General features: G+C 41.8%; 3 protein-coding genes across 7 annotated transcripts in view; all 3 read left to right on the forward strand.

Moving 5' to 3' along the window:
* grk5l (G protein-coupled receptor kinase 5 like) overlaps positions 1 to 1972 on the forward strand; it is a 52833-nt gene extending 50861 nt beyond the window's left edge. For all 5 annotated transcript variants that reach the window (XM_054772342.1, XM_054772340.1, XM_054772339.1 and 2 more), the window contains one exon: positions 82 to 1972. In XM_054772342.1, coding sequence (XP_054628317.1) covers positions 82 to 165 — 84 coding nt within the window. In that variant the 3' untranslated portion in view covers positions 166 to 1972. The remainder of the gene's footprint in view (positions 1 to 81) is intronic.
* Positions 1973 to 6062: 4090 nt separating this feature from the next.
* star (steroidogenic acute regulatory protein) lies at positions 6063 to 9077 on the forward strand. Its single transcript, XM_054773360.1, has 7 exons — positions 6063 to 6234; positions 6366 to 6473; positions 6544 to 6671; positions 7865 to 8023; positions 8103 to 8287; positions 8366 to 8459; positions 8539 to 9077. The coding sequence occupies exons 1-7, from the start codon at positions 6171 to 6173 to the stop codon at positions 8656 to 8658; spliced, it is 858 nt and encodes a 285-aa protein (XP_054629335.1). The 5' UTR covers positions 6063 to 6170; the 3' UTR covers positions 8659 to 9077.
* Positions 9078 to 10551: 1474 nt separating this feature from the next.
* elmod3 (ELMO/CED-12 domain containing 3) lies at positions 10552 to 25575 on the forward strand. Its single transcript, XM_054774484.1, has 13 exons — positions 10552 to 10647; positions 11400 to 12116; positions 12597 to 12662; positions 12760 to 12834; positions 14166 to 14235; positions 14497 to 14559; positions 14655 to 14743; positions 15702 to 15825; positions 15918 to 16040; positions 16116 to 16246; positions 21635 to 21711; positions 21796 to 21923; positions 22252 to 25575. The coding sequence occupies exons 2-13, from the start codon at positions 12081 to 12083 to the stop codon at positions 22500 to 22502; spliced, it is 1233 nt and encodes a 410-aa protein (XP_054630459.1). The 5' UTR covers positions 10552 to 10647; positions 11400 to 12080; the 3' UTR covers positions 22503 to 25575.
* Positions 25576 to 25739: the final 164 nt, after the last annotated feature.

Genomic DNA, 25739 nt, shown 5'->3' on the forward strand with positions numbered 1-25739 from the left:
GTAAACACAATCAGTTGGGCATTTGATGATTTTTAAAAAAGTAATTCTAACTCAAACACATCTTTTCTTCGGCTGCTTTAGCACCCAGAGGTGCCTATTTCCCACAGCCGTGTGCAGTCTTCCAGCGTAAACTCTGTGGACTCCATGTCCAACTCTGCCCCCTAGTGGTGCAGTGACAGCGTGGGAGCCATACATGCAAAGCGAAGGAGCTCAGAGGGCTTCCCTTCTGGTGATTGGTTCACAGCTGGGGCCTGAGACAGCCTGTCTAAAGTCTAACCGGCCAGCCCATAATGGGGGATTGACCGGGCCCAGAAACCCGGGCCATTTTTCTTAGTGAGGTGGTCGTAGACATCTGGAAATATTTGGACAAACCCCCTTATCCTCAGGATTGTTGGACTACAGAATGGAGCAACTTGTGTTGATGGAAGCGTTAAAGGATAAAAAAAGAAGCATATTCAGGGGATCCACCGTATAATATACAGTAGACCCATCACACGAAATAGAGAAGTGGGTCTCAGTGATGTTTCCTTTTTCTTTTCTCCAAAAAAGTTCTTTAGGTTCTGGCCTGTATCTTGTACCAATAGCTTTCTATCTATACTGTCACCATCTGTATATCACTCATGATACCTTCTTTGTGTTTCCTCCTGTCTTACCTCAAATCACTCCTAAACATTCAGAACAGACCGCCTCGTCCGTGACCTCAGCACATAATGGACATCGCCTCGCGTACACTCAGGCCAAAGATTACAGTTCATTTTTGTGATACTGTTGTCATGTTTATTTAGTGGTCTGAAGTCGTCATTTAGAACCACGTGGGATCATTATGTGCTCAGATGAATACATACATTCTCTCTATATACAAGCCTGCAGGCGTTATCATATAGCACACATACAGACATGTGTCAGACAGCATTGTGAGAATGGTGTTGTGTTGTCATTGCATGGACAAAGTATAAGTATGGACAGCTGTATCCCTTTGCTTCTGCATACCTCATTCCACTGATGTTATTGTATACCATGCAACACAGACGTCTCCCTCAGTTTACAGTGTCACTTTATATTTGACAAAAAAAAAAAGAATATGCTGTACAGAATTTGAAATATTTTGTTTTGTTGTTGATTTTTTTTTTTTTTCCTGCACAGTCCCCATGAAGTGGAGAGGAACACATGCACTCAGCCTGACTTAAATGTTGCACAATTTAAAATAATGTCATGCTGTTTTTTTGGTCGCCAAAATGAAAGTTTTACCTCCTTATTAAGGCACATTATTATATCGGTATTGCCATTGCATTGTATTTTCTACAGTTGAATTACAACGTCTGAAATGTAAGTGTTCTTGCTCCTTCTATGCCTTTTCCATTTCAATAATATTGCTGCATAATTGTTACAAGTACTGGTTTTTCTGTTTTGTTCCTTGACATGTTTAAAATGTCTCATGCTGTCTAAAGGCCCTTCCTCTTGTAATATTTTCAAGACTCAATGAGGATGTTCACTATGAATGGTTGATATATTACTAGCATTTTTATTTATCTGGTCCACGTCATTTAAGTCCAGAAGAGGAAGACGCTGGAAGAAACTCACAACTCAAAGATAAAGTGGCCTTCCTGCAGCAGAAAAGCCAGTTTAAAAAGACGAGCTTCACCTCGTTGTCTTATTTTTTAAGAATGTTATTGTGTTTTTTTGGAACGTCTGTGAAGAAATGTACCTATCCTGCAAGCCTGACCCTCACTATATGTCATATAAAAACAAGAAAAATCAGACTGAAGTGCCTCGTTTGCATAATCTCCCCGACAACTTTGTGTGTTCTCTGACTGTCATACTCATGTTTGTGTCACTGGGGAACATTCGTGGAGTAGTCAATACAATACACAAGAAGAGAGGAAGTTTGTGCGGAAGGTGTGCTGAGTGCATGTGAAAGCCAAACCCACTGTGTCTTTCATGGCCCAATAAAATTTGTGCTTTAGTTTGAGTACTCTCCTGTATGCCCGTCTCTTCACTCGACGTCGTTTCCTATTCATCCATTAAGTATGTACAGTAGAAGTAGACCAGAGGTGTCCAAACTTTTTCAGTTGAGGGCCACATACTAAAAAATGAAAAGATGCGAGGGCCAAACCGTGTGCTAAGAAGTTATATATTTCTAGGAAAAACTGCATCTTAGTTTTGTGATATAGAGGAGGTTAAAAAAAAAAAAAAAGCGTTTTATTAGTATGAACTTTGGTCTTTGCGCCTTTTTTTGCTGGGGTTTTCTGGGGGGGGGGGGGTTTGGGCTTTATTCCAATAATATTTTGACTTTATTCCCGTATAATAGCTTTTACCCAACCAAATTTTCCAAAAATTACAGCTTTATTTTGTTTGTTTTTTACAATATTACTTAAAATAATTTAGTTTTTCTTTAATATTGTAACTGCTACTACCTTTTAATTTTACCTTTATTAAAGGTAAAATTAGAGCTGTTTTTTTCCCATTTCTTCTGTTGTTTAATTACATTTTCCAACTACTTAAACTTTGATCTTTCTTCTCGTAATTGTGACTTTATTCCCATAATATTTTGACTTATTCTTGTAACATAACTTTTAACATAACCTAATTTTCTACAAATTACAACTTTATTTTTGTTTGTTTCTCATAATAATTAAAACATCTTTATTTAATATTTCAACATTATGCTACTAAAGGCACATTATTTTTTGTCTTAATATGTCGTTATTTTCTTAAATGATGACTTTTTCCCATTAGATTACAATTTTTTTCTCTTAATATTTTGACTTTATTCGTGTAAAACTACTGCTGTTTTTTTCATTTTTGCTGTTGGGTTTTTTTTGTGTGTGTGTGAAATTATAGGCCGCACTTTGGACACCACAGGAGTAGACAATAAGAGGTGCATATTTGTACAGTATATTTATCAGTAATGATTATCTCAGCGCTCATCTCTTTCATGTTTGTAAGTTGTAATGACTGATCAGTGTTGATCATTTTTAGCATAGAATGACATTTCAACCTTAGTGCATGAACTTGATGTGAGGCCCAGACTGTGATGCAATGGTAAAATACTATGGTAATATACATTTATAATATAATATACATTTTAACAAGTGTGTGAGGCACATTTAGTACTTAAACTTCGATTGTGTTGCATAGTATAAATGAATGAATGAAGGTTTTATTTTAAACATATTAGAATGGTACAAGGCACAACACAAATCAAAATTTTGAAAACAATACTTTCCAAACACATCAAAAAAAGGAGTAAGAATTGCTTGGTCCAGCCAGCCCCGCATTTTGCCCTGCCCTGACCTATGGTCTGCAGAATGAGAGTTGAGGGCACTCGCCATTGAGCCAAAAGCCCGAACTGTCAACTCGATGTCCAGCACGACTCATAAGATGTCAGAGAGTGAGTTTTACCAAGGTACTCTTGCACAGCCATGCAGGCTGGCATCTATTGTTTATAAGTACAAAAATACAAATAAATCCTTATTTATAAATTGAATTTGTAGTTACAGCATACAACGACTTTCTAAATATGGTTTTTAACATTATTACTGCCCTCTGGACATAAATAACACCCCGATAGTCACATTTGCACTCATATTGCCACATATAGTTGACATAATAACAGTAAATAACCAATTTCAGACACAAATAAGACTCGTGCCTGTGTGTGTTGCGATAAATGTGTTCCCTAGGGAAGCAGAGTGAGTGGCGGACAGGAAATGACATCAGGGATTCAGAGTTGAGTTTCAGTTTACCGTGGGTTACGCTCCCAACAGCAGCCTGTGTTTTTATTAGGGATTTTTTATCAAGGATTATTATGCCTGTTGTGAGATCATTCAAACCTGCAATAAAAGCCTGTTGTTTTGGCCATCTACGTAGTCTGGTGGGTGTGTGTGTCTCCGAACATTACAATAACATTACTGACACCTAGTGACTAATGTGACTAGTGTAGAATACTACATCAACATCTTTGCATCTTCTGAATAACTTATATTCGTATTTTAGTTCATTTAGCCATTTTTATGCTTGAAAATGCTTCATTTAGGCAAAAAATATGTAACATTTGCTTAATTATGCATATGTTTTGACTAATAATAGACCGTATTCAACCAATCATCCATCCATTTTATATGGCACTTATAACAAACCTTGATAACAAACCGTATTCAACCATAAAACCTAATTTATTAATTAATATATTTTTGAAAAACCATCATAGAGTGAACCCACAAACCACGGCAAAGTGGCGAGGGACAACTGCGTGTCTGATCTTGATTTCAGATATTTCATCAGCAGAATACTGCAGCATACATTCATCACTTTTGTGGGTAAAACCACCAACACCAGGCTGCACGGTGGACGAATGGGTTTTCTCAGTCTTCCTTCAACATTCCAAAAATATGTATTTTCGATTCACTAGAGACTCAAAATTGTCCCGAGGTGTGACTGTGAGTATGAATGGTTGTTTCTCTACGTGTACCCTGCGACAGGCTGCTGACCAGTCCGAGACGTACCCTGCCTATTGCCTAAAGCCAGATGGGATAGGCTTCAGCTCACCCGTGAACGGTGTAGGAAATAACCGAAAAATAAGTGCTTTGAAACCACCAATGTTATCTTCCCCATTTGCATTTAATGTGATCAGCAAAGACTCAAATTTCCCACCCAAATACACATAAGATTAAGACAATTACAAATACACGTTTGGATAAGACATGCGATGCTAATGAGTGTTTTTGACTGAATAATGGTTTTGATACAGGTTTGACCCTTTTTGTTTCCATTTTCAGTGAGAAACTCCCTGCAGAAGGCCACAGAGACTGATGGGTAATCCCAACAATCCAGTTGGTGTGACACCAGGTTATAGGCCAAGGGGATTCCGGTTTTTCATTGGGATTTAGTACAACATTCCTGATTTATTGTGCATCTTCTCGTACACTCATCAGATGACTCGCCTCTCTTTTCCATTGCTGTTCCTATGTGCAGTGTTGACGAGCAAACCTTTGCGGCAATATTACTGTTAGATAGTTTTGCTTTTGCTCGCAGGGCCGAACAAGGTTGTCAAAACATGTGAGATGCTTGACAAAACAGCGCGCCACTGGGCATTCTTTATTCAGAGCATGATTCAGCCGCACAGATGGGAAGGCTACAGCAGACTCATCAAGATGTTAGTAACGTGAAGTGACATGATGGAACAGGCTTCCACTTCAACAATACTCCAACCTCAACCTCAATGTATAAAGTGGGTTGGTTAAGCAGTGAACTACCAGGGCAGTATCGGTATCGGATCAATACAAGCGCGATATATCTGTGTGGTTTGTGTTATATTATTTACAAAGTAAGGGAATAAATCATTGGAGATAGCAGGGTTTGGGATTTGAATGAAATTTAATAGTAGTTTTTGCTTTAGTTTAGTTATTTTATACTAATGACTTTGCTCAAACACTTGTATGTACAAACATGTAATCAGGAAATACCGTTTTGTTGATATTGTTACATTGTTTTATATTGTTGTATTTATAAACCCTCAAAGTGTTGTGTTGATATTTTTTTTGTTTACCTAAAATCTTTGTCATGTGTTTTATTATGTAATAATACCTGATTTATTAGTTTATTCATAGATTTTTGCTGTGTTAGACTTTTGTCCACAGTGTATCAAGGTAATGAAGTGTCAGATACGCAGAGAACGTCAGGGTTAATGGCTCACCATCAATTACAAGTGACAAGTGCGTGTAGCTCAGGGCAACATATCAGTTATGATGAAGGTTAGCCGGAAAAGAGCCAAACCAACCACAGACTTTTCCCCCAAATGTTTGGACAGTTTCATACCGTGAAGGGATATGATGAGTCACTCCCCCACTGACCTCTCTGAGCAATCCGGTGGGCTTTGGGCACTGGACGTTATCTAACAACGTGTGAGAGTTGAAGAAATGCTCATCGTGTACAGGCAACCTTGGCAAAGAGTGAGGTGATGTGTGTGTGTGTGTTTATCTTTGTGGTGATAGCGCAGTGGCCTTGTGGGCAAAATATGTATATATACAGGCTGAGTCAGACATCCACAGTCAGAAATCCAAGTCCTCTTGACAACACTGTTGTCAACTCAGTTACATTTGACAAACTTGAATATCATATCAATATTGTGATATATTTACTCTTATAGTTTTTTTTCTCTTCAAGCAAAAATGCTCCCTGCGACCTTTAAACTGTGTGCTGGCATCTCCTACCGCCACATGAGGAACATGAGAGGTGAGTGAGGGAATTCACAGGCTAACACTTTTCTCTTGTTATGCTTATAAAATACATGCTTTCTTCGTAAAACTCTGCTTTGAAATAAAAAAATGTTGCTGTCATTTGGGTTTTTGTGCATCCATCTCAAGGTCTAAGAAAGAATGCTATTGTGGCTATTCACCATGAGCTGGACCGACTTGTGGGTCCAGGCCAGAGTAACTGGATCAGCCAAGTCCGCAGACGAAGTTCCCTTCTTAGTGAGTTATTTAATGCTGTCACTAGAGCTCAAGCTAACTGCTTTAAATTTGAATAAATGTTTGCTCTAAGGTTCTCAGATTAGGGAGGATGGATACAGTGAGGAGGAAATGTCCTATGTGAAGCAAGGTGAAAATGCACTGCAGAAGGCTATCAGCATCCTCGGTGAGCAGGAGGGCTGGACCGTTGAAACTGTTGCTGTGAGTACGATACGGAAACCGCACAGCTAATCAGTGACGATTGGCTGAAGTACTAGAAAAAACTCTGGGCTTTTGTAAAGGTTTGAAGATCCATCCATCCATTTTCTATGCCGCTTATTCTCATTAGGGTCACGTGGGTATGCTGATTTATGGGCGAGAGGGGACTACACCCTGGACTAGTCGCCAGCCAATCGCAGGGCACATACAGTATAGACAAACAACCATTCACACTTACATTCATACCTATGGACAATTTAGAGTCGCCAGTTAACCTAACATGCATGTTTTTGGAATGTGGGAGGAAACCAGAGTACCCGGAGAAAACCCACACACACACGGGGAGAACATGCAAACTCCACACAGAAATGCCCAACGGAGATTCGAACCCGGGTCTTCCCGATCTGTTTTGAAGATTTTATTTCTTTCATTTAAATGTTAGTTATAAAAAAACAACATCATAAATGTTTACATTTTGCTGTGAAAGTTGAATAATAAGGTTGCTTTAATCAAATTAAAACTGTCTGAGGCTACTTACACCCACCTTGCAAAAACGCAGAACGGTTCATTACACATGGTAGGAATCACGAAAGGTTGTTTTTAAGGGTTGCTATTACAGCCTGTTGCTAAGCGACGCATTCGTACACACTGCTCTGGGTGACACAGCATGATGTTCCCCTCAAAGAAAAAATCTGGCTGCCAGAAGAGAAAGGAGAGACAGCAGAGGGAATGAAAGCTACAAGCCGGCAGCCAAATGCTTACTAAGTTTTTTTCAGAGAAAGGTTAGTTGTACAATTTGTAGTATGTAGTATTTTATTGATGTTTATTGTTTATTGATGCAGAGTTGTAATATTGAAACCTGTTTGCATTTCTTTTGAAAGTCAAATCTGACTGACCGGTGAGTCTTGTGTGGTTGTGTGTGGTATCCCAATACTGTAACCTCAAGCTTAACACCACACATTTCACAAACAATACTAAAACAACTTGAGGATAGACTACAGTGTGTCTGTATGGGAGGTGGTGGGGGTGCTATGGTGGGGTCAAAAATTTGGTACTATGCCCCTGCCTGTGATTGACTGGTCCCATATTCAGGGTGTACCCTGCAGCTCACCCGTGGCTCTGAACAGGATAAGTTTTAGTATAATATAAAGAATGAAAGAAAATTAATAAAGTGACTTGCTTGTGATGCTCCTCAGGCAAATGGAGACAAAGTCCTGAGTAAAGTCTTGCCTGACATTGGTAAAGTGTTCCGGCTCGAAGTGGTGCTTGAGCAACATCCAGACAGTCTTTATGAAGAGCTGGTGGGAAACATGGAGCAGATGGGGGAGTGGAACCCAAATGTGAAGCAGGTCAAGGTAAGCTTGCTATGCTTCTGCAATAATTCTGGATCTCCTTTCACTGAGAGAGGGTGTGCTAAAATTTCCCATCCAACAGATCCTTCAAAAGATCGGCCAGGACACAATGGTGACCCACGAGATAGCTGGAGACACACCTGGCAACGTTGTAGGGCCTCGGGACTTTGTCAGTGTTCGCTGTGCCAAACGCCGCGGCTCCTCCTGTTTCCTGGCTGGAATGTCCACTCAGCACCCCAAGATGCCAGAACAGAGCGGTGTGGTCCGGTGAGGAATGACTGGGCGAGTTAATGACTTGCACCATTATGCATTGTTGCTTTAACTGACCACATTTGTATTTGCCAGGGCGGAGAATGGGCCCACTTGTATAGTTATGAAGCCCAGCAGTGAAGACCCGAATAAGACCAAGTTCACCTGGTTACTCAACATAGATTTAAAGGTAGACAGCAGTCTTTCCTGCTTGTTTCATAGCTTTTGATTTCTTTCCAGTGAGAATGTCTTGTGTTTGTTATGTGCAGGGCTGGATCCCAAAGACCATCATCAATAAAGTGCTCTCTCAGACCCAGGTGGACTTTGCCAACCACCTCAGGCAAAGGATGGCCACTCATGTTTCTGTGGAGATGGCTCACGCCTGCTGACACGGCATGCCTCAGTACTGGCAGAAGAGAATTGCTTCATGTATCATGTATGAAAAATCATACACGCTCTATGATCATAGTAATAATACACAATGTGAGGTATTAGGGAGATTAGATGACTAGTCTGAGAATACATGTTGTTTCAGTTTACAAATGTGTGTTGCTATTACTTAATAGGCAATCTTTCCCTGAGATTTTGCAGCTCTGACACCAATCATACGTTGACTATTTCCATCATGTCCATTCACATTGAACCACGCCAATGTCTTAAGTTTAATAAACGCATTGTTTCAAAGGGATAACATTTTGGGTAATGCCCATTACGCTGCAGTGAAATTTTATTGCAGTACTTTATTTATTGATATTGTGCACTTGCATTGCATTACAATGGCTGCCATGTGAATAAAGAATTATTTATGGTTGCTTGATTTTATTGTGCTGTCAGAGAAGCAAAAAGCACCAAGGAGAATGATTACTTTTAAATGCTAAAAGAACATTCAGTAATCCTCCTTCACATTGAAGTTAAATACCGTACTTACAAAGCTGGTTACAAAGGCCAGCACCATTGCAGAAGATGTGCAGTGTAATTTTGCACGCACTCTTCTTCACCTGCAAGGGGAGAGATCCAATTCTATTTAAAAAAAATGACGGGCTGCTGCTCCTTAATAGCTTTTCAGACTGACAGCCTGCCAGAGAGCACAGGTGTTTGTCAAAGCCAGTCGCGCATTCTCTCAGATGATCAAGTAAGAATGGATTTCAACCCTGACAGCAAATCAACTAATGGACACTTGTATGACCTTGCAGCTTTTTGCATGCGACCAATTGATCCAAACTGTTTAAAGCCCATTAGGCTTGTGGCTACAGCATATATTCACCAAAAATATACAAAATAATTATTTGTAAAGTGGTACTGTAATTTTTTACAAAAGCTGAAAAAGCAGAAACAAATGAGTTTGGGGTTTTAATTACCAATAAACTTCCATAGACATCTGGAAAACTGTTATATAGGTCCATCTATTTTCGCTTGTCCTCATTAGTTGGAACCTATCCTAGCTGACTTCAGGCAAGAGGTACGGTACACCGTGGACTGGTCGGTAAATGTTAGGTCTTCATTATTAATTGTGCAACTTTCATTGATGTTTTTCATTATTCAGCTTTAGCTGGTTTTGTGTTTTTTTTTTAATTTACAATGCATTTCAGGGCTTTTTCGCTCCGAACTAACGTTGTTTTTAAACATAATATACCGTATATTGAATTGTTGAATTGTACTGTGCAAAAAAAAAGCACATCCATCACATTCATTTTTTTAAAAGGCTAAAATAAAAACGTATTTTTATAAAGACAGAGTGTCTTATTATTAGTTATTAGTATCAACATTTCAGCCTTTTCTCTTCACATTGTGGCTTTTTGCTCGATTTTCCCAATTTTTGCTGGTTTTGTTTGTTTCTTTTTTTTTCTACACTGTACCACGAGCCAATAAAGAAATGAGCCGCTGGTAGCAAAATGTCTTTGGACACACCTGGGTTTACAGCTAATAAAAATACCAAATTTGGATCAGTATCTCATGAAATTAGAAAAATTGTCATAAAGCTCAATATGATTTGCACCATATTCAGCAAATTAACTGCAAAAACTTCCTGAGCCTTCAGTTGGTCTCAGTCTAAACGGAATCAAAATACCTTTTGTACAGTATGATTCGAATTTATTGAGGTACACCTGTTTACCATAATATACATCCATATTTGCAACATTCTGACAAATAGCTTCGGCCTGGGAAAATTACTTTTTTTTACTCTGAAGTGTGCAGAAACGTGTGTTCTAAAAAGGAACACGCCATCAGAGCCAGCATAAAAAAGATCAGAGACCAATGACGTAATGAATTCAGAGCGCGACAGGAAACAACAATTCCCATGATGCATTGCACTTACAGTGGCCACTGGACGGGGGAAGGGAAGCTGAGATTGGAGGGAGAAACAATCAGAAACTGAGGTACTTTTAAATTTGTCATACTACATAATGGGAACTGGCAGAGTGCACTGTGCGCTTTTTTGTTGCGTCTTAATGTAACCTAGAGAACAAATGACATTTTCTTGCATTTGGGATTTGGATTCAGACTGCATCCCCGTTTCAGTTCCATAGAGCTACAGTTAGCCCTTAAGTTAGCCTGACAGCTGGCCTTTCTTGTGATAGCTAGGCGGTTTCAAGCACTCCTGCACATACTTTTCATGTCATGATTCAATTTTGCTATGCACTGTGATAATGGACAGCTCTCTTCTGAAGTATTACGACAACGGCTTCCGTTGCAGGAGATGAAGCTGTACCTGCGTCTTTGTGCCTGCGGGGTTGCTAGCTGACATATTGCTAGCTTGCTGGTTACAAGCTAGCTGTCAGCTACTGAACTGTGTCGACGTTTCATCTGTCAATTTCTGCTGTACGCTTTATCATCCTGTCTTGACACAGTTATTTTAATTTAACTGTTAACCGGGCTATTATACAGTATCGTTTTATTGTCTATTGTCTTTTTTTTTTACTTTTATTTCAGCAGTGGTGGTGTAAGTATTTATTGTAAAAGTTCTTGAATGATGTCTCTGGTAATTGATATCACGTTACAGGTGTGCGATATGCCTCATTATGCATACATTACAACTTTACCACCATCAGCCTTTGTCAAAGAATATTGCCTTGAGCTATAACAAATCTCAGTTATCATTAAGTGAAATTTTTCTAACTTTACGTTGCAGATTTGAATGCATGTGAGACCCCCCTCCTTCTGGCAAAAAAGAAGCCCACCCAAGATCCAACTTCTAGTGGACACCTGCACTTCTTACTGGACGTGTCATTGTTTCACACAACGCTGAAGACAACACAGTTTTGTTGCAAGTCAATTAAAGTGTACGGCTAGCTCTGAGTCCTTATTGGATCCGTCTTGAGAGTCAAAGTAAGGAAGTGTCTGTTATGAGGAGAGCTCAAGCCTGAAAAGCGATGTCATTATCCAGCTTCTGGGCACCTCTGATGGTGATGAGGAGCAAACCCACTGGCCAAGCAGATCTGCGAAGGGGAGGAAGTAGGGAGGGTTCCGGGAAACGTGCCATTTCCTCTAGGCGGTAGACTGATATCTGCACATTCCTCTGTGTGCACACTCAAGGTTAGACTTTTGGAGGAGAAATAATAATCGTTGCTATTCCAAGGGAAAAAAGAGATGTGCACTACCTGGATATCTGTTGCCAGCTTGGTGAAGTCTAATGTGACCGTGGACATTTTATGTATGTGAGGAAGAAAAGAGCTAAAGCAGTCACTACACATGACTAAAGAAACCATGCTAGTCTTTGTAGCAGCTTTCCGGCCCATCTCAGTCCAGGATTTCACAAGCCTTTAGAGGCCACAATCAGGAAGACGCTCGCCAGCCAACACTCTCATATGCAATGGAAGAAGACACTGATGTCACTTTCCACCTTGAGGTAATACATATGGCCTTCCAAATAATATCTCACCTTTTATTTGGACTGCTCAAAGAAAATCAAGACTGTTTTGTCCCTCTTACCAGGGACATTTTTCCTTCTTGCACTGCAATTTTTTTATGTCAAACAATTAAGAGCTCATTTATTGTAAGCAGTTCAGCCACATGTGTTTAATTTAAGACCTAAGGTCAACAGCTCTCTCCACTGCTTTAGCTGTAATCTCTGGTCTGGCTCACTTGTTGCGTTACCATGGCGGCAGCTGACAAAGCACTTCTTATCCTCAGCTTGGTTTCTCATTGTAACTTTCCTTTTTCCTCTGGCCTCCGCTACTATCCTGTATATTTTTTCTTTAGTCAACAATTGGATGAACTGGTATCTTGCTTTAATGAGCTATACATAAGTTCTCAAAAACAGCTCTTGCTCTATTTGTAACTTGTTTCATAAACACCTGCTGTGTGTTGCGCCACCTCTTCCTCTTAGGGCCACAATGGTTTGTCTCATGAACCATCAGAAGCGGCTACCATTGGACACTTGAACCAAAAGCCTGTGAGTACTGTGCCATGATGCATTCTCTTGTAGACCCGTCTTTTGTGGCTATATCTTTGTCTAAAACTGCTAATATTTTTTTTATTTTTTTTTCCAGATCATGAATGGATTGATTATCAGTCATAATGTCAAAGACCACACCAACGGCAATGCTCCCCTCACATCCCTGCCGGTAATTTACATTACAGTGTTCATTACTGTTTCAAAGCAGGATAGTACAAACGGTACTTGATTTGTGTGATGGTGAAAGCGCCATCAGAAGAACTTATCAGAGTGGGAACCCCTAAGTTTGATCATAGTCCTTGTCGTTTGTTGGTCAACGTCCAATTTATTCATATTTCAAGATGATTTTTCCTGCAAGAAATAGAAATTCTTAAAAGCTTTTTTAACTCTACTGGCAATGTTTTCATAATTTTAACATTCCTGACTCTTACAAGTGTAAAAAAAAAAAAAAAAGGTATCCATATCTTTGACACTAACCTGTCGAGGGATGCAGACTGCAAGTCACTCTGCAGAAAGACTACGCAGCTCACTTTGCAATGTACTTAATGTATGGAGAATGTAGTTGTGGTGACCATGAAGGAGTAAGATCTCGACATGCCTGGAGGACATACAAAATATCTGAACGTGCGTTGGCCGCACTAATTACGTATGTGTGGCGCACGACTCACATACGGGTCCGCAAGTGCGGTGTACGAAAAAAATTACATTTTGCCCAAACCTGACACCAGCAAAATGTACGAAAGACATACGTTGGCCGTACGGACGACACACAAAGACGTACAAGGTGCGGAAGTTTGTCTTGCAACCTGAAAAAAACATTTAAAAAATCAGCACATCACATGCGCGCCTGTCATGCGTTTCTTGCGGATTTTTGCACGTAGACCGGCCGTAGGAGCCCGTACGACCGGTTATGACCTAGGCTTTAGGGATGCACCGATCCAAATTCGCAGGAGTGAGTAGGACAGCTGCAGTGCATGTGTGGAGACAGCTATGTTTACTGATACTTTTTTGGTGCGCTTGCTGACAACATTGAAGCACAGATGTGGCTCATGGATCTGCATTTCCAATATGTGAATTACGCTGGTATCCGAACCCGATACCGATACTGTATCCGAACCCGATACCGATACTGGATTGGATCGACCCCATCCCAAAATGTAGTGAGGACAGGACAGAGATGTGTTTATTTTCTACTGACTGCGGTGCTATGTCCCATAATACATCAAACCAACTTGGCGCTGCATTCCTTAATTGCCTGCACACACGTCGGCAGGGCTGATAGCAGGGGTCCAGTTGCATCAAAAAAGCTTTGTGATAAGTGGGTATGCACAAACTCCGTATTTTTTGGTCCTGATCTAAATTACGACTGTTTAAGTGTTTAAGTGCTTAAGTCCTGTTCATTTAGATTTTAGCAAACGAAATCATAATCACTATAATCACATTAAAAAAAAAAAGAATAATTTTTACATGGAAGGTGACTGTTGGTGCACTTGTGTTCAGATTTCAGCACTGAAGCAGAATGGTCTCCTGCAAAGTCTAGCAGCAGGAGGGGACCAGCCTAAACCTGCAGGTAACACACTCGCACACACTCTTTTGTTTAATATATTCTTCCCACAGGAAATGGCTAATGTATCCTAGATACCTGGCTGCTGTGCGGATAACACACCCTCTGGGATATAGGTTGTTGGTTTGGAGAAAGCTTAGGGCCTCTGAATCATACAGTCCTTCAGACAGGGAGTATGACTGTTGTGTGAGGAGTGCGTTAGACTATACGGTCAGTGGCAATATTTTATTACCTCTCACTTTTGTGCGTGTGTGTGTATCTCCACAGATGAAAATGTGGAGTTGGAAAAGGCCAGACAGGAGTGGGAAGCTTTGGAGAACATCCAACCAGGTCAGAGGCATCACACAGTTTAATCCGTTTGCATCAATGCATTGATGTCTGGAATATGGCAAGCTAAATGAAATACTTTGTCAAAAATCTCACAGCTATCACTGAGGACTCGAACCCTACGCCACTCATCTCTTTCAATGAAGCCCTACAGTACTTCCAGACTACAGATCTCGGGGACTTGCTTGTAAGCAACTGATAAAAATATATTTGTAATGGCTCCACCTTTTTAGGTGAAACTACACCCGATGAACCTCATCTGAAAAACACAGCAAGTGTGGAGCTGGTATTAAATACTAAACGTAGTTTGTGCTGTAATCTTCAATTTTTCCATGACGTAGGCATTTGTTTCCCTACTCTACAGCTCTACTCTTAAACCACTGCATACATAAGGAGCAAAGTCTGGCCAAACATGCACCAACAAATACACCACATGGTGGCACTGTTCTCAAACCCCAAAGTTTGACCTCCTAACTCAGATTGAGTTAAGATTTTTAACACAACTCAATAGCCACTGATACTTTAAAGTGTTAAGCCAAATCACCAAGAAATTTGGTACACACCTTTTTAACGGACTAACGGACACATCTTTGCTGGGGCATGGGTGAGACTAAGTAACCATACTGTAGGTCATTGACAATTTCTCTAATATTTCTAAGCTTTAAGGATATTTTGGATTATCCCTATATTTTCACAGGGTTGTACACTTACTGTGATGCAGAATGTATAAATTGAAGACTTTAGATTTATTCAGAAAAAAAACTTACCAATATTGTAGTGGTTCACTTGGATGACGTAAGTGCTGCCAGTGTGGGTTACGTGCCCACTCAGTGACTTTTTGAGTGTGAATGAATTATACTTCCGGTTTCCTCCCACATTCCAAAAACATGCATGTTATGTTAATTGACGACTCTATGGATGAGTTGTTTATACTAGCATGTGCCTTGTGATTGGCAACCAGTAATTTGCCTTTCACTCGAAGTTAGCTGGGATAGACTCAAGCTCCCCCAACAGGATAAGTGGTGTTGTAAATGAAAAGACCTATATAAATTAGAATAAGTATTGAGATAAACTGTTGTTTGATAGCTCTGTGTGTTGCGGTAAATACAATAGATTGTTTGTTTTGTCTTCATACTCATTTTTAGAAGAACATCCAGCCAACTATTCGCAGGACAGGTCTCGCTGCTATCACACACTTTCTGTTTGGACCCCCTCGACTGCATAGGGAACTCCTGGAGGAGCGAGATCTTGTCTTTGCCATTGCGCAATGTGAGCATGTGTTAATCATTCCTGTTTGTGCAGTCATTCTTAGGTTAAATTGGTAACCACAGACCTTACATGCTGGCGTATGTTTACTATAGGCCACGTGGACAACAGTCAGACAGTCCACATGCGAGTTCTCCAAACCATTTATAAAAGGCTCATCGGCTGCAGGCTCGACTGTCCTCGTTATGGGACGCACTGGGAAAACATTGGCTTTCAGGGTAAAATGCCTCAATACTGCACTTCATTTAACATCCAGGGAACAGGTATTTAAAGCAGCATCTGTATAATTCTAGGTACAGACCCAGCCACTGACCTGCGTGGCACTGGTTTCCTGGGACTTATGCACACTCTGTACTTTGTGATGGACCCAGAGACTCTGCCATTGGCTCGAGATATCTACAAGTTATCTCAACACCCTACTCAGGTATCACTGCCTCACATTACACTTCTTAGGACTAGCCGTTTCCAATATATGTTTTGATTGATACTGATACTACTGAGGGCTATTGTGGTTGGGGTTAACAGTGATAGCCGGTTGATGCTGGGGCTTTATCCAGGGGTGCGGTTTGCGGCGCTTCGCTTTGACCAACCTGGGACGTGGGTACTTCTGTGCACTTGGGGTTGGTTCCGGCAGTCTCCAGGGGGTGGGGTCCATGCTGCTGGCAGCCTGCATGGCGCTGTGGTGGCTTGGGGGATGTGCGATTGTGGACTCTGACTGACTGGGGCCTGCCTGTGAGAAAGTTAAACACCCAGTTACAGAAGGAGGGAGACAGGCCAAGTGTGAGGAGCTTATTTGTGAGTTTGTGGGGGCAGACTGTATTAAAAGCAGAGCTATAGTCTATAAATAGCATTCTGACGTATGTGTCCTGGCCCTGTAGGTGAGAAAGGGCTGTGTGGATGGCAGTGTTGACTGCATCATCCGTGGACCGGTTCTGGCGATATGCAAACTGTAGAGGGTCCACAGTTGCCGCCGGGATGCTCTTTTTGATGTGGGTCATGACTATTCTTTCAAAGCACTTCATAACAATAGGAGTGAGTGCTATAGGGCGATAGTCATTCAAGCAGGTCACGTTGCTCTTCTTGGGTACGGGCACTATGGTGGTGGACTTAAAGCATGTCGGTACAGATGCTTGTGCAAGCGACAGGTTAAATATGTCAGCAAGCACATCAGCTAGCTCTGATGAGCAAACCCGAAGTGCACGTCCTGAGATGTTGTCTGGCCCTGCTGCTTTTCGTGGGTTTGTTTTGTTTAGAACCCTGCGCACATCAGCTGATGTCACCATGAGAGGTGAGTCCTGTGTGCTCCCCAGGTTCAGCCACCCTCTCTGCTCATCAGGAGTTTGGGTGTCAAAGCGGGCATAGAACTCGTTCAGCTCATCTGGAAGTGTGGTTTGGCTGGACGTGGCTACGCTACTCTGCTGTCGATAGTCTGTGATGTGCTGGAGCCCCGCCCACATGCGCCGAGGGTCTGAGGTGGAATAGTAGCCCTCCAGCTTCTGTCTGTACTGTCTTTTGGCCTCCCGTATGGACCTCCTCAGGTCATATCTGGCCTTTTTGTAGTCATCAGTGGTGCCCATGACAAATGCAGTCGAACGAGCACGTAGCTTAGCCCTTACATCACAGTTCATCCACTGTTTTTGGTTAGGGTATTTTCTGTAATACTTGGTGGTGGTAACAGTCTCTATGCATGTGCTAATGTAGCCAGTAACAGCAGAAGCATATTCATCCAAATCAACAGTACAATCTTCCCTCCCTGCTGCAGTTTTAAACACATCCCAGTTTGTGCAGCCAAAGCAGTCCTGAAGTACTTGATCAGTTTCTTCATTCCACACTTTAACTGCTGTACTTACAGGGGGAGCTTTTTTAAGAAGTTGTCTGTATGTTGGATAAAGGAATATAGAGATGTGGTCAGCCTTTCCAAAGTGGGGTCTTGGAACAGCCTTCAAAGCACCTTTCATGTTGCAGTAGACTTGGTCCAGGATGTTATTTTCCCTTGTGGGAAAGCTCACATGCTGGTAATATTTGGGGAGGACAGTCCTGAGGTTACAGTGGTTGAAATCGCCAGATATAATAAATACAGCGTCTGGGTGTTTGGTCTCGTGTTTATCAATGATGTCATGCAGGAGGCCTAGTGCATTAGCAGTGTTAGCTCGTGGTGGGATGTAAACAGCAGTTAAATACACAGCGCTAAACTCACGAGGCAAATAAAAAGGTCTGCATTTCACCATCAGCAGCTCAATGTCCTGCGAGCAGTGCTTTTCCATCGTCTGTACGTCTGTGCACCACCGTTTGTTTACGTAAACACAGACGCCGCCACCTCTGTGTTTACCAGACGCTAAAGTCCGATCTCCCCGGTAAGCAGCAAATGATTCCAACTGGATCGCCGAGTCCGGTATATCCTCCGTCAGCCAGGTTTCTGTGAAGGTGAGGACACAGCATTCCCTGATCTCACGTTGAGCTGTAATCCTTGCTCGTAGTTCGTCCATCTTGTTTTCAAGAGAGCGGACGTTGGCTAGCAGCAGGCTTAGTAGCGGTGGCCTCGTCGCTCTAGCTTTTAGCCTAGCATGCAGGCCGGCTCGCTTGCCTCGTTTACGCCTCGGATGCTTTGCTCGCCGGGTATTAAGCTCACCAGGTCCGCAGGCTGCTGCGTTCTCCCGGCGCAGAAGAAAGGCAAAGTCTGAGAGGCTAAATGAAAGTTCATGGTGAACCCTGCCGCTGTTCAAAAGTGTCTAGAATTGTGAGCACTGGGACCCCACAGGGGTGTGTGCTGAGTCCACTCCTCTACACGCTCTTCACCTACGATTGCGTGGCCTCCCAGAACAACACCAGCATCATTAAATTTGCGGATGATACTACAGTCATTGGCCTGATCACTGGTGGTGTTGAAACATCATACAGAAGAGAGGTGGCGGACCTCATAGCTTGGTGTCGTGATAACGATCTCCTTCTCAATACAGATAAGACTAAAGAGATGATCATTGACCCAAGAACAAGGGAAAAGGAGCCACATAGACCCCTGTTTATTGATGAGACTGAGGTGGAGAGGGTGAAAACCTTCAAGTTCCTTGGCACACACATCAGCGAGGACCTCACCTGGTCTCACAACACCCAACAAATTATGAAGAAGTCCCAAAGGAGACTGTACTTCCTGAGAAGACTGAGGACATTTGGCATGCCCACCACAATCCTGAGTTGCTTCTACAGATGCACTATCGAAAGTGTCCTTACCGCCTCCATCACTGTTTGGTACGGTAACTGTACAACACGTGATAGGAAGGCACTCCAGCGGGTGATCAAGACCTCACAGAACATTGTTGGGGCAGCCCTCCCCTCACTGCAAGACATTTATAAAACCAGAGTCCTACGCAGAACACACAACCTCATCAAGGACAGCACACATCCACAACACTCATTATTCACACTCCTACCGTCAGGCAGACGCTACAGGAGTTTGAAGTCCAGGACCACAAGGCTGGCAAACAGCTTTTACCCACAGGCCATCAGGCTCCTCAACGAAGCACTCGCACACGCCGCACGCAACACACGCACACACTCATAGCACTTTATTTATTTATTTATTTGTATTATTTACTTGTATTAATGTCTCTTCTGTTGTTGCTTAATTTATTGGTATATATGTTTATGTGTTTATGTTTATGTTCTTATTCTTTCATTTGTTTTCTTTCTTTTCTTGGGAGAATGAACAGAATAAGATTTTCATTGCATGGTATAACTGCTGTTTTACTATGCACATGACAATAAAACTCTCTTGATCTTGATCTTGATCTTGGGGATGCTGCGTTGCAGTGGCTGCAGTGGCAGTGTGTCGGGGGTTGTGGTGCTCTGCTGGGTGCATGGGTGTTTGTTGCCACCTGTCTTTGTGTTTTTCGCTGGGCTGTTTTCCGAGTCTTTGCCTTTCCCCGATCTGGCTGCGGGCTTGTCGGGGTTGTCACTCCGATGGGCAGGCGGTGCGCGGTTGGTTCTGGGGGAGGGAGAACGGTTTGGTATCCGGTGGCTGGTGGGGCCCAGTGGCTGCTCAGCTGCTGGTCTCGGGCGCGGCACTCCCTTTCCGGGGATTTGCTGCCCGGCGGGTGTCGGCCGGCGTGGTGGGTTGCCTTGCTGCTCGACCATTCATCTGCCCACTTGCTCACTTGCTGGCTTTACCCCTTGCCTGCTCTTTTGTCTGCCTTGCTGGGGTTTTCCGACCGTTGTGGTGGGGTGAGGGGGCTGGCCTCGTGTTTTCATGCTCCCTAGCGGTCCGTGTTCTCTGGGTTGTGGGTCTGCGACCAGGGTCCCCTGCCCCTCTGTGCCTTGAGACAATACAACAATACTATCTGCCCTAATGCCCATCTTAATAAATATGAAACTAGAAAACCGCAGACCATAGTTTATATATTGTTATTGTTATTATATATTGTTATTTACACCATAAATATTAGTCCTACATTTATTCTATCTACATATTTAGATTCCTTGACCATGCAAAAATACCATTTGCAATTTGATTCATAATGATATCAATATTAGTTCAGTAGTTAATGGCATTTTCTGTAATGGCGGTTTTCTTCTGGATCTAGCTCCATAGCTTTTGAAGATCCAACAAATCCATTGGCCCACTCCAGATTCCATAGTGTCTTGGCTATATATAATGGTGTTTGTTTCATGTTTATAGATTCATTTGTTGTCATCCTATGATGACAATTCCAAAGGTCCCCTATTTGTTCATATTCTGGATCATAGCATCTGGAATTATTCCACTATCTTGATCAGTCGTTGATATTTTGTAGAACCTGTTGGAAACTTATTCTGTATTTTTTTTCCCCAAGTGCTATGACCATTTTTTGTGGAGTTATATGCACAAATGCCGAAAATGGTCCTATCTTGCAATGTTAAAAAAAAAATTCCTGGATCCCGACAGTGATCCGGATCACCCCCAAAATTTAATCAGTTCTTCCATATCCCATTTTCGACCATTCCTGAAAATCTTTATCAGTTATTTTGAACACAAACAAACAAGCAGATAAACGTTGGCATAAACAACCTCTGTGCTTGCGCTTTTCGCTGTGCTTGGCAGATGTAACCAAGTATTTGTTTTCAATTGTGATGCATGTGACTTAGAGGAGATCCATATCTTTTGTGTGCAACAGAACACATATCAGTTTTGTTTTGGACATTCACATGCCACATTTTTGTACAAACTTAATTGTCAATATGTGACAAAAATGATTTTTAAGGATTTATTACATTTTTGTCAAAGGGTTGAAGAAATGGTAAAATGGTCACCTACTAACTTCCCCAGTAGGGTTCTGTAGGGGTGTTTCATCCATTTAGATATTGCACTGGATGAGAAAATCTGAAAAATGTCTGGTGGGATACATTGTCAGTAGCTTTTCCCACAGGACTGCAAGCTACTTGTGGCAGGGTGGGGAATGGTTGTCAAATTTGCATATTTGTCCACAACGCATTTTTTAAAAAGTGAGTTAAAAAAAAAAGCACAACAAGTAAAACAAGTATGTTTACAACTGCAAATGAACTTTTTGGGTTCTATGAAATCAGTTTTATTTTTTCCCAAATTCCGTTTTTTTATTTTTAATTCTGTTTTTCACCTCCAGTTCCGTATTTAACAGTAGATTCCATTTTTATTGGCCAATTCCGTGCCCTAACGTTCTTCTGTCTCCCTTTTTTTTGCCGTTTTTTTCTATGTCCGAAACAAGCCGCCACAAAGAAATGAATGTATAGGACACACTGTAAGAACGTTGTTTTCTAGTTTTTGCAAAGATTTGTAAGGTTTGTTGTGTCTATGCATTCCTAGAACTTTCCATTTAGTGTGATGTCAATCAACATGACCCGCATTGCTCTTCAAGTACTCCGAGAAGAGGCCTTGTCCAAGTGAGTCTTCCATTTCTTTTTCTTCATCCTAACCCATAGCACATCAGCCATGTAAACCTTTTTCTTTGCCTTTGACATCACCAGGGAGTGCAATCGTCGTCAACAAGTGGTTGGTGTGTTGAATGAGTTTTATGTGGCCACATATCTGCACCTGTACCAACTGTGGAAGACCCAACAGAAAACTATTGCTGACTCTGGCTTTGTACTAAAAGGTAAGTAAAACTGCATCATCTTGCTTGCCCAGAATTGCATAACAAGTGTGCAACTTTCCCACTACATTGACCATCTAACAACAATATTAAAGCATAAGCAGTAGATTTGCTCTGGTGCTAGGCGATATCCAGCTTTTAAAGTGTTATATCTCATCTATACTAACTGGGATTATCATTTATCAATGCATTTAATTTGTCTCTGTAAAGAAAAACACAACAACTTCCCAGTACGTGTTGTCCGTATAAATGGTGCAGACTGCTCACACGGTTATTTTACAGCTTGTCCTCTCAACGTGAGTCTCAGTCGGTGTGCATTCTAACCTTTCAGAAGTGGAGCTGTTCGCCAAAAAGAACCCCAAGCAGATGCTTCGCCGACTAGAGGTCTTCCTGAAAGAGAGGCGGGCAGTTGGAATACCCCGTGGGATGTCGCCAGAGCCACATGCTCAGCAGCCTTCTCCCAACCTGGGAGAGCGAGTGGCCAAAGTTGCGACAGCCCAGGGAAGCAAGGAAAAGGAGATGCATTTTACAGGAGTGTGTGATCTAACCTCTGACATGGAGGGCAACGCCAGACTCATCTAAGCTAGAGTCGGTGTATGTGAGGGTGCTGTATGTGTGTGTGTACTGTATCTGTTAAGTGTGAGTGTGTAACTTCCTCCCAGAGAGCTAGCTGAAGAACACTCAACCCTGCTACCAATCTTTTCAACATGTCCCCCCTTCCTGTGATGCTGGGGTGCTGCACTTTTCTTTTTTTTCCGAGGAGTGGGGGGGGCAGAGCTATATTATTTTAATTATTTATTTTAGCACAGAACAGTCAACTGTCAGGAAAAAATGTTTTCACAAATCAAGAAAGTGAATGATTGCACTTTTCTGAGAATTAAGTAGCTAAATGAATAGCTGCCATGTTCTTGTGGTCACAACTCCACCTGTTTGCAGTTGTGGACCTCAGCTTGCTTGTGTTGGCATTTCAAAGAGACTCACTTGCACTCTACAACCCATCTGTGATGCAACGGAAGGACATCAGGCATATTGTCAGCGCTATTCACAGGGTCAAAATGGCAGCACAATAGGTCACAAGCAGGAACCTTTGAGCAGGGAAGTGGCTTCACATTAGCTTGTCATTGCAGTCTTTATTCGTGTGATTCAGGATCTGTCAAAAAAGAAAGGACATCCCAGTCCAGAGACAACAGACTGTCTAGGTCTGATGGAATAGGTCTACAGGTCCATCATTTTCAAGTGACAAAAAAGCTGTTTTCATTTGGTCAAAAAAACTTTTGTCTGTTTCTGTTTTTTTTGTTGTTGTTGTTGTTGTTGTTTTTGTTTTTTTATAGAATTTGAATGAAGTACAGATTTTAGAGTCCTAAACCAATACTCAGCTTTTCACCATGAAAGCTCGATATGACTTAAGTTGAAGGTCTAATATAAGCTTTGTGGACATTCCATTAGTGAGCATGTGATGGTATTGTTTTTGGCTTGTAAAGTGTGCATGTGTGCGTGTGTGTGTGTGTGTGTTGAAATGACTGAGCTGACATTGATGAGGTGCGCTTCTCCTGGAGGAGATGTTTGGGACAGTATGCAATTCCAGCTCTCGATGATAATCAAAATGTCAGTGCTGTGTGACCTAACTTCAGGGCTTGTGTGCTTGTGCAAGTTAACAAACTTGTAATGTGTGGTGAGGGCATTTGGCAGTGGTTGAGTTGTCCGGCTTAGCCTCTTAAAGGCAGAATAAATGACCTCCCATACAAAGTGTGCATGTGTGATTGCGTGTGTCTTGTACGACAGGAAGTGAATAGGGATGGGGTGCTTCCCTCCACACAATATAAGCCAGCTTTACGAAGTACTTGATCAAGCTGCAAAAATGGTACTTTCATGGATTTAAGGTGGTACTAAAAATTGGAACTTAAATCAAATTCTATAAATAAAAACATGGCATGAGCCAAGAATGGGTTAGGACTCCTCAGCAAAGCAGGTTCGTGCTTTGTGCTTGTGTGAAAGTGTCTCCCATGGTTATGGTCTCAATCTGTAGCATGTTCAGGTAGCACTAGTACTGTAGCATCCTATAGCCTCCTCTTCCTCCTTGGTAAAGCTTGTTGATGTCATGTCGCCATTGGTCTGTCGTGTCAATGAGTGCGCAAACCTTTATACCTATAGCACATTCATAGTTCATCCCTCTGTAAATACACATTAGGCAGCGCAGCTGTTGATCGGCGCTTTTGGAGATGGCTTGACATGTACAGTAAATGAGCTCAACTTTGTCTTCTAAGAAGGTAACGGTAATAATGGTGCCTACATCACATATAATCATGTAAGCTCAAGTGCTCGCCTACTGCTTTTGTTTGCTTTCAGCCTCAGTGCCACAGTAGCCACCTCCATTCTTGCATGGTAGTAGACCGCTGACCTCAGGCAGGTCACAACTACTGACCTACTCACGTTGTTACCAGGACATCTCCATTCTTCATGGAACGCAGTTTGGCCAATCGTTTGCAAGTGTCGTGCGACTGATGAGGAACTTTGCACTGTTGTAGATAAGCTATGGGTCGTATGCAAAAGAAACAGACACCTTCAGGAGCCATACTGTTCATTAGCGGCCACCTCATCCAGTCAGGTTCTTCTCCTCAACCTCCTCGCTCCAAACATTGCACCACACTGATTGCGCGCTTTGGTTTTCTTGTATTTGAAGCTGAGGAGCAGTGCAGTGTATGTAAATCAGGAAGTTTGTATATAGAGAATAATGATTGTAAGATGTATGATTGTAGGGCATTATACTAAAACACTCTGCTTACCTCAAGACTTGAGACAAATCTCTCCTTTCTCTCTCCTGTTCATTTGGCCTCACCGTAACTATTTCTATGTTCTCTTGTACTCTGACCTTCTCTCTCACCAATTGGACTCATATAATGTATATTCCGCAGCCAAAGCACTACATAGTGGCAACTTATCCAAGCAGCAGGTCCTTGTTATGTGTGTACTAGACATTTACAGTATGAGCGCTATACGGGCCCATACGCACTCTGGTACACATCTACAAATGTACAAAAAGTAGCACTTTTTAGTCAACTTTTAATTGACTTATATTGACCATGTTGGAATGAGCTGGTTTTCTTGTGGCTTCAGTGACAGTGGTGTATAATTAGCTGTGTTTTTAAGTTAACACTGAGAAACAATTCAAGTCTTTAGAGCTACAAACTGCTCACCATATGATTGTAAGGCTAAGGCTGTTATACTGTATGCTTTGGTCATGGTGTATAGCAAGTATCCAACCGAGGCAGAGTAAGTGTAACCAAACGATATATTCTACAGCAGCTGTCCTAGATCATATTTTTGCTTTCAAATTCTCAGTTGCAAAACCTATAAGAAGAGAGAAAAGAAACAAACGGGTTTTTTGCAGGCTCTCAGATGCTCTGAGAGGAGGTGCGGTCTAAAGTTCTGCTTACGATCCAGCAGTGGCTCAGCAAATACAATCACGTCTCTCAACACCCTGCGCTTTATACTGTATGAAGCTGTTATGCCGTCTGTTTTTGTCATGTCCCTCAGAGCATTTTATGACTGTAATTGATTGTAGACGCCCTATTTTATACTGAGAGTTATTTCAGAATACAGTATGTGCTGTTGTACATTAAATGTGTTGTATGGAGAAAGCTAAATAAATGCTGTTTAAAATGAAAGTGCGTTTTTGTGATTTTTGCTGCGAAAAGTGCATCCCTCCATGTTCACGGTTCAGCACTCATGGCTCCGCACAATTTGCAGATTTTTGTTAAAAATGTTCAACAGACTCCAGTTCCGTTCCCACAGCAAACGCTACAGGACTTCATTCCACAT

The sequence above is a fragment of the Dunckerocampus dactyliophorus genome, chromosome 4, assembly GCF_027744805.1.
Source record: "Dunckerocampus dactyliophorus isolate RoL2022-P2 chromosome 4, RoL_Ddac_1.1, whole genome shotgun sequence".
In the NCBI taxonomy this organism is placed as follows: domain Eukaryota; kingdom Metazoa; phylum Chordata; class Actinopteri; order Syngnathiformes; family Syngnathidae; genus Dunckerocampus; species Dunckerocampus dactyliophorus.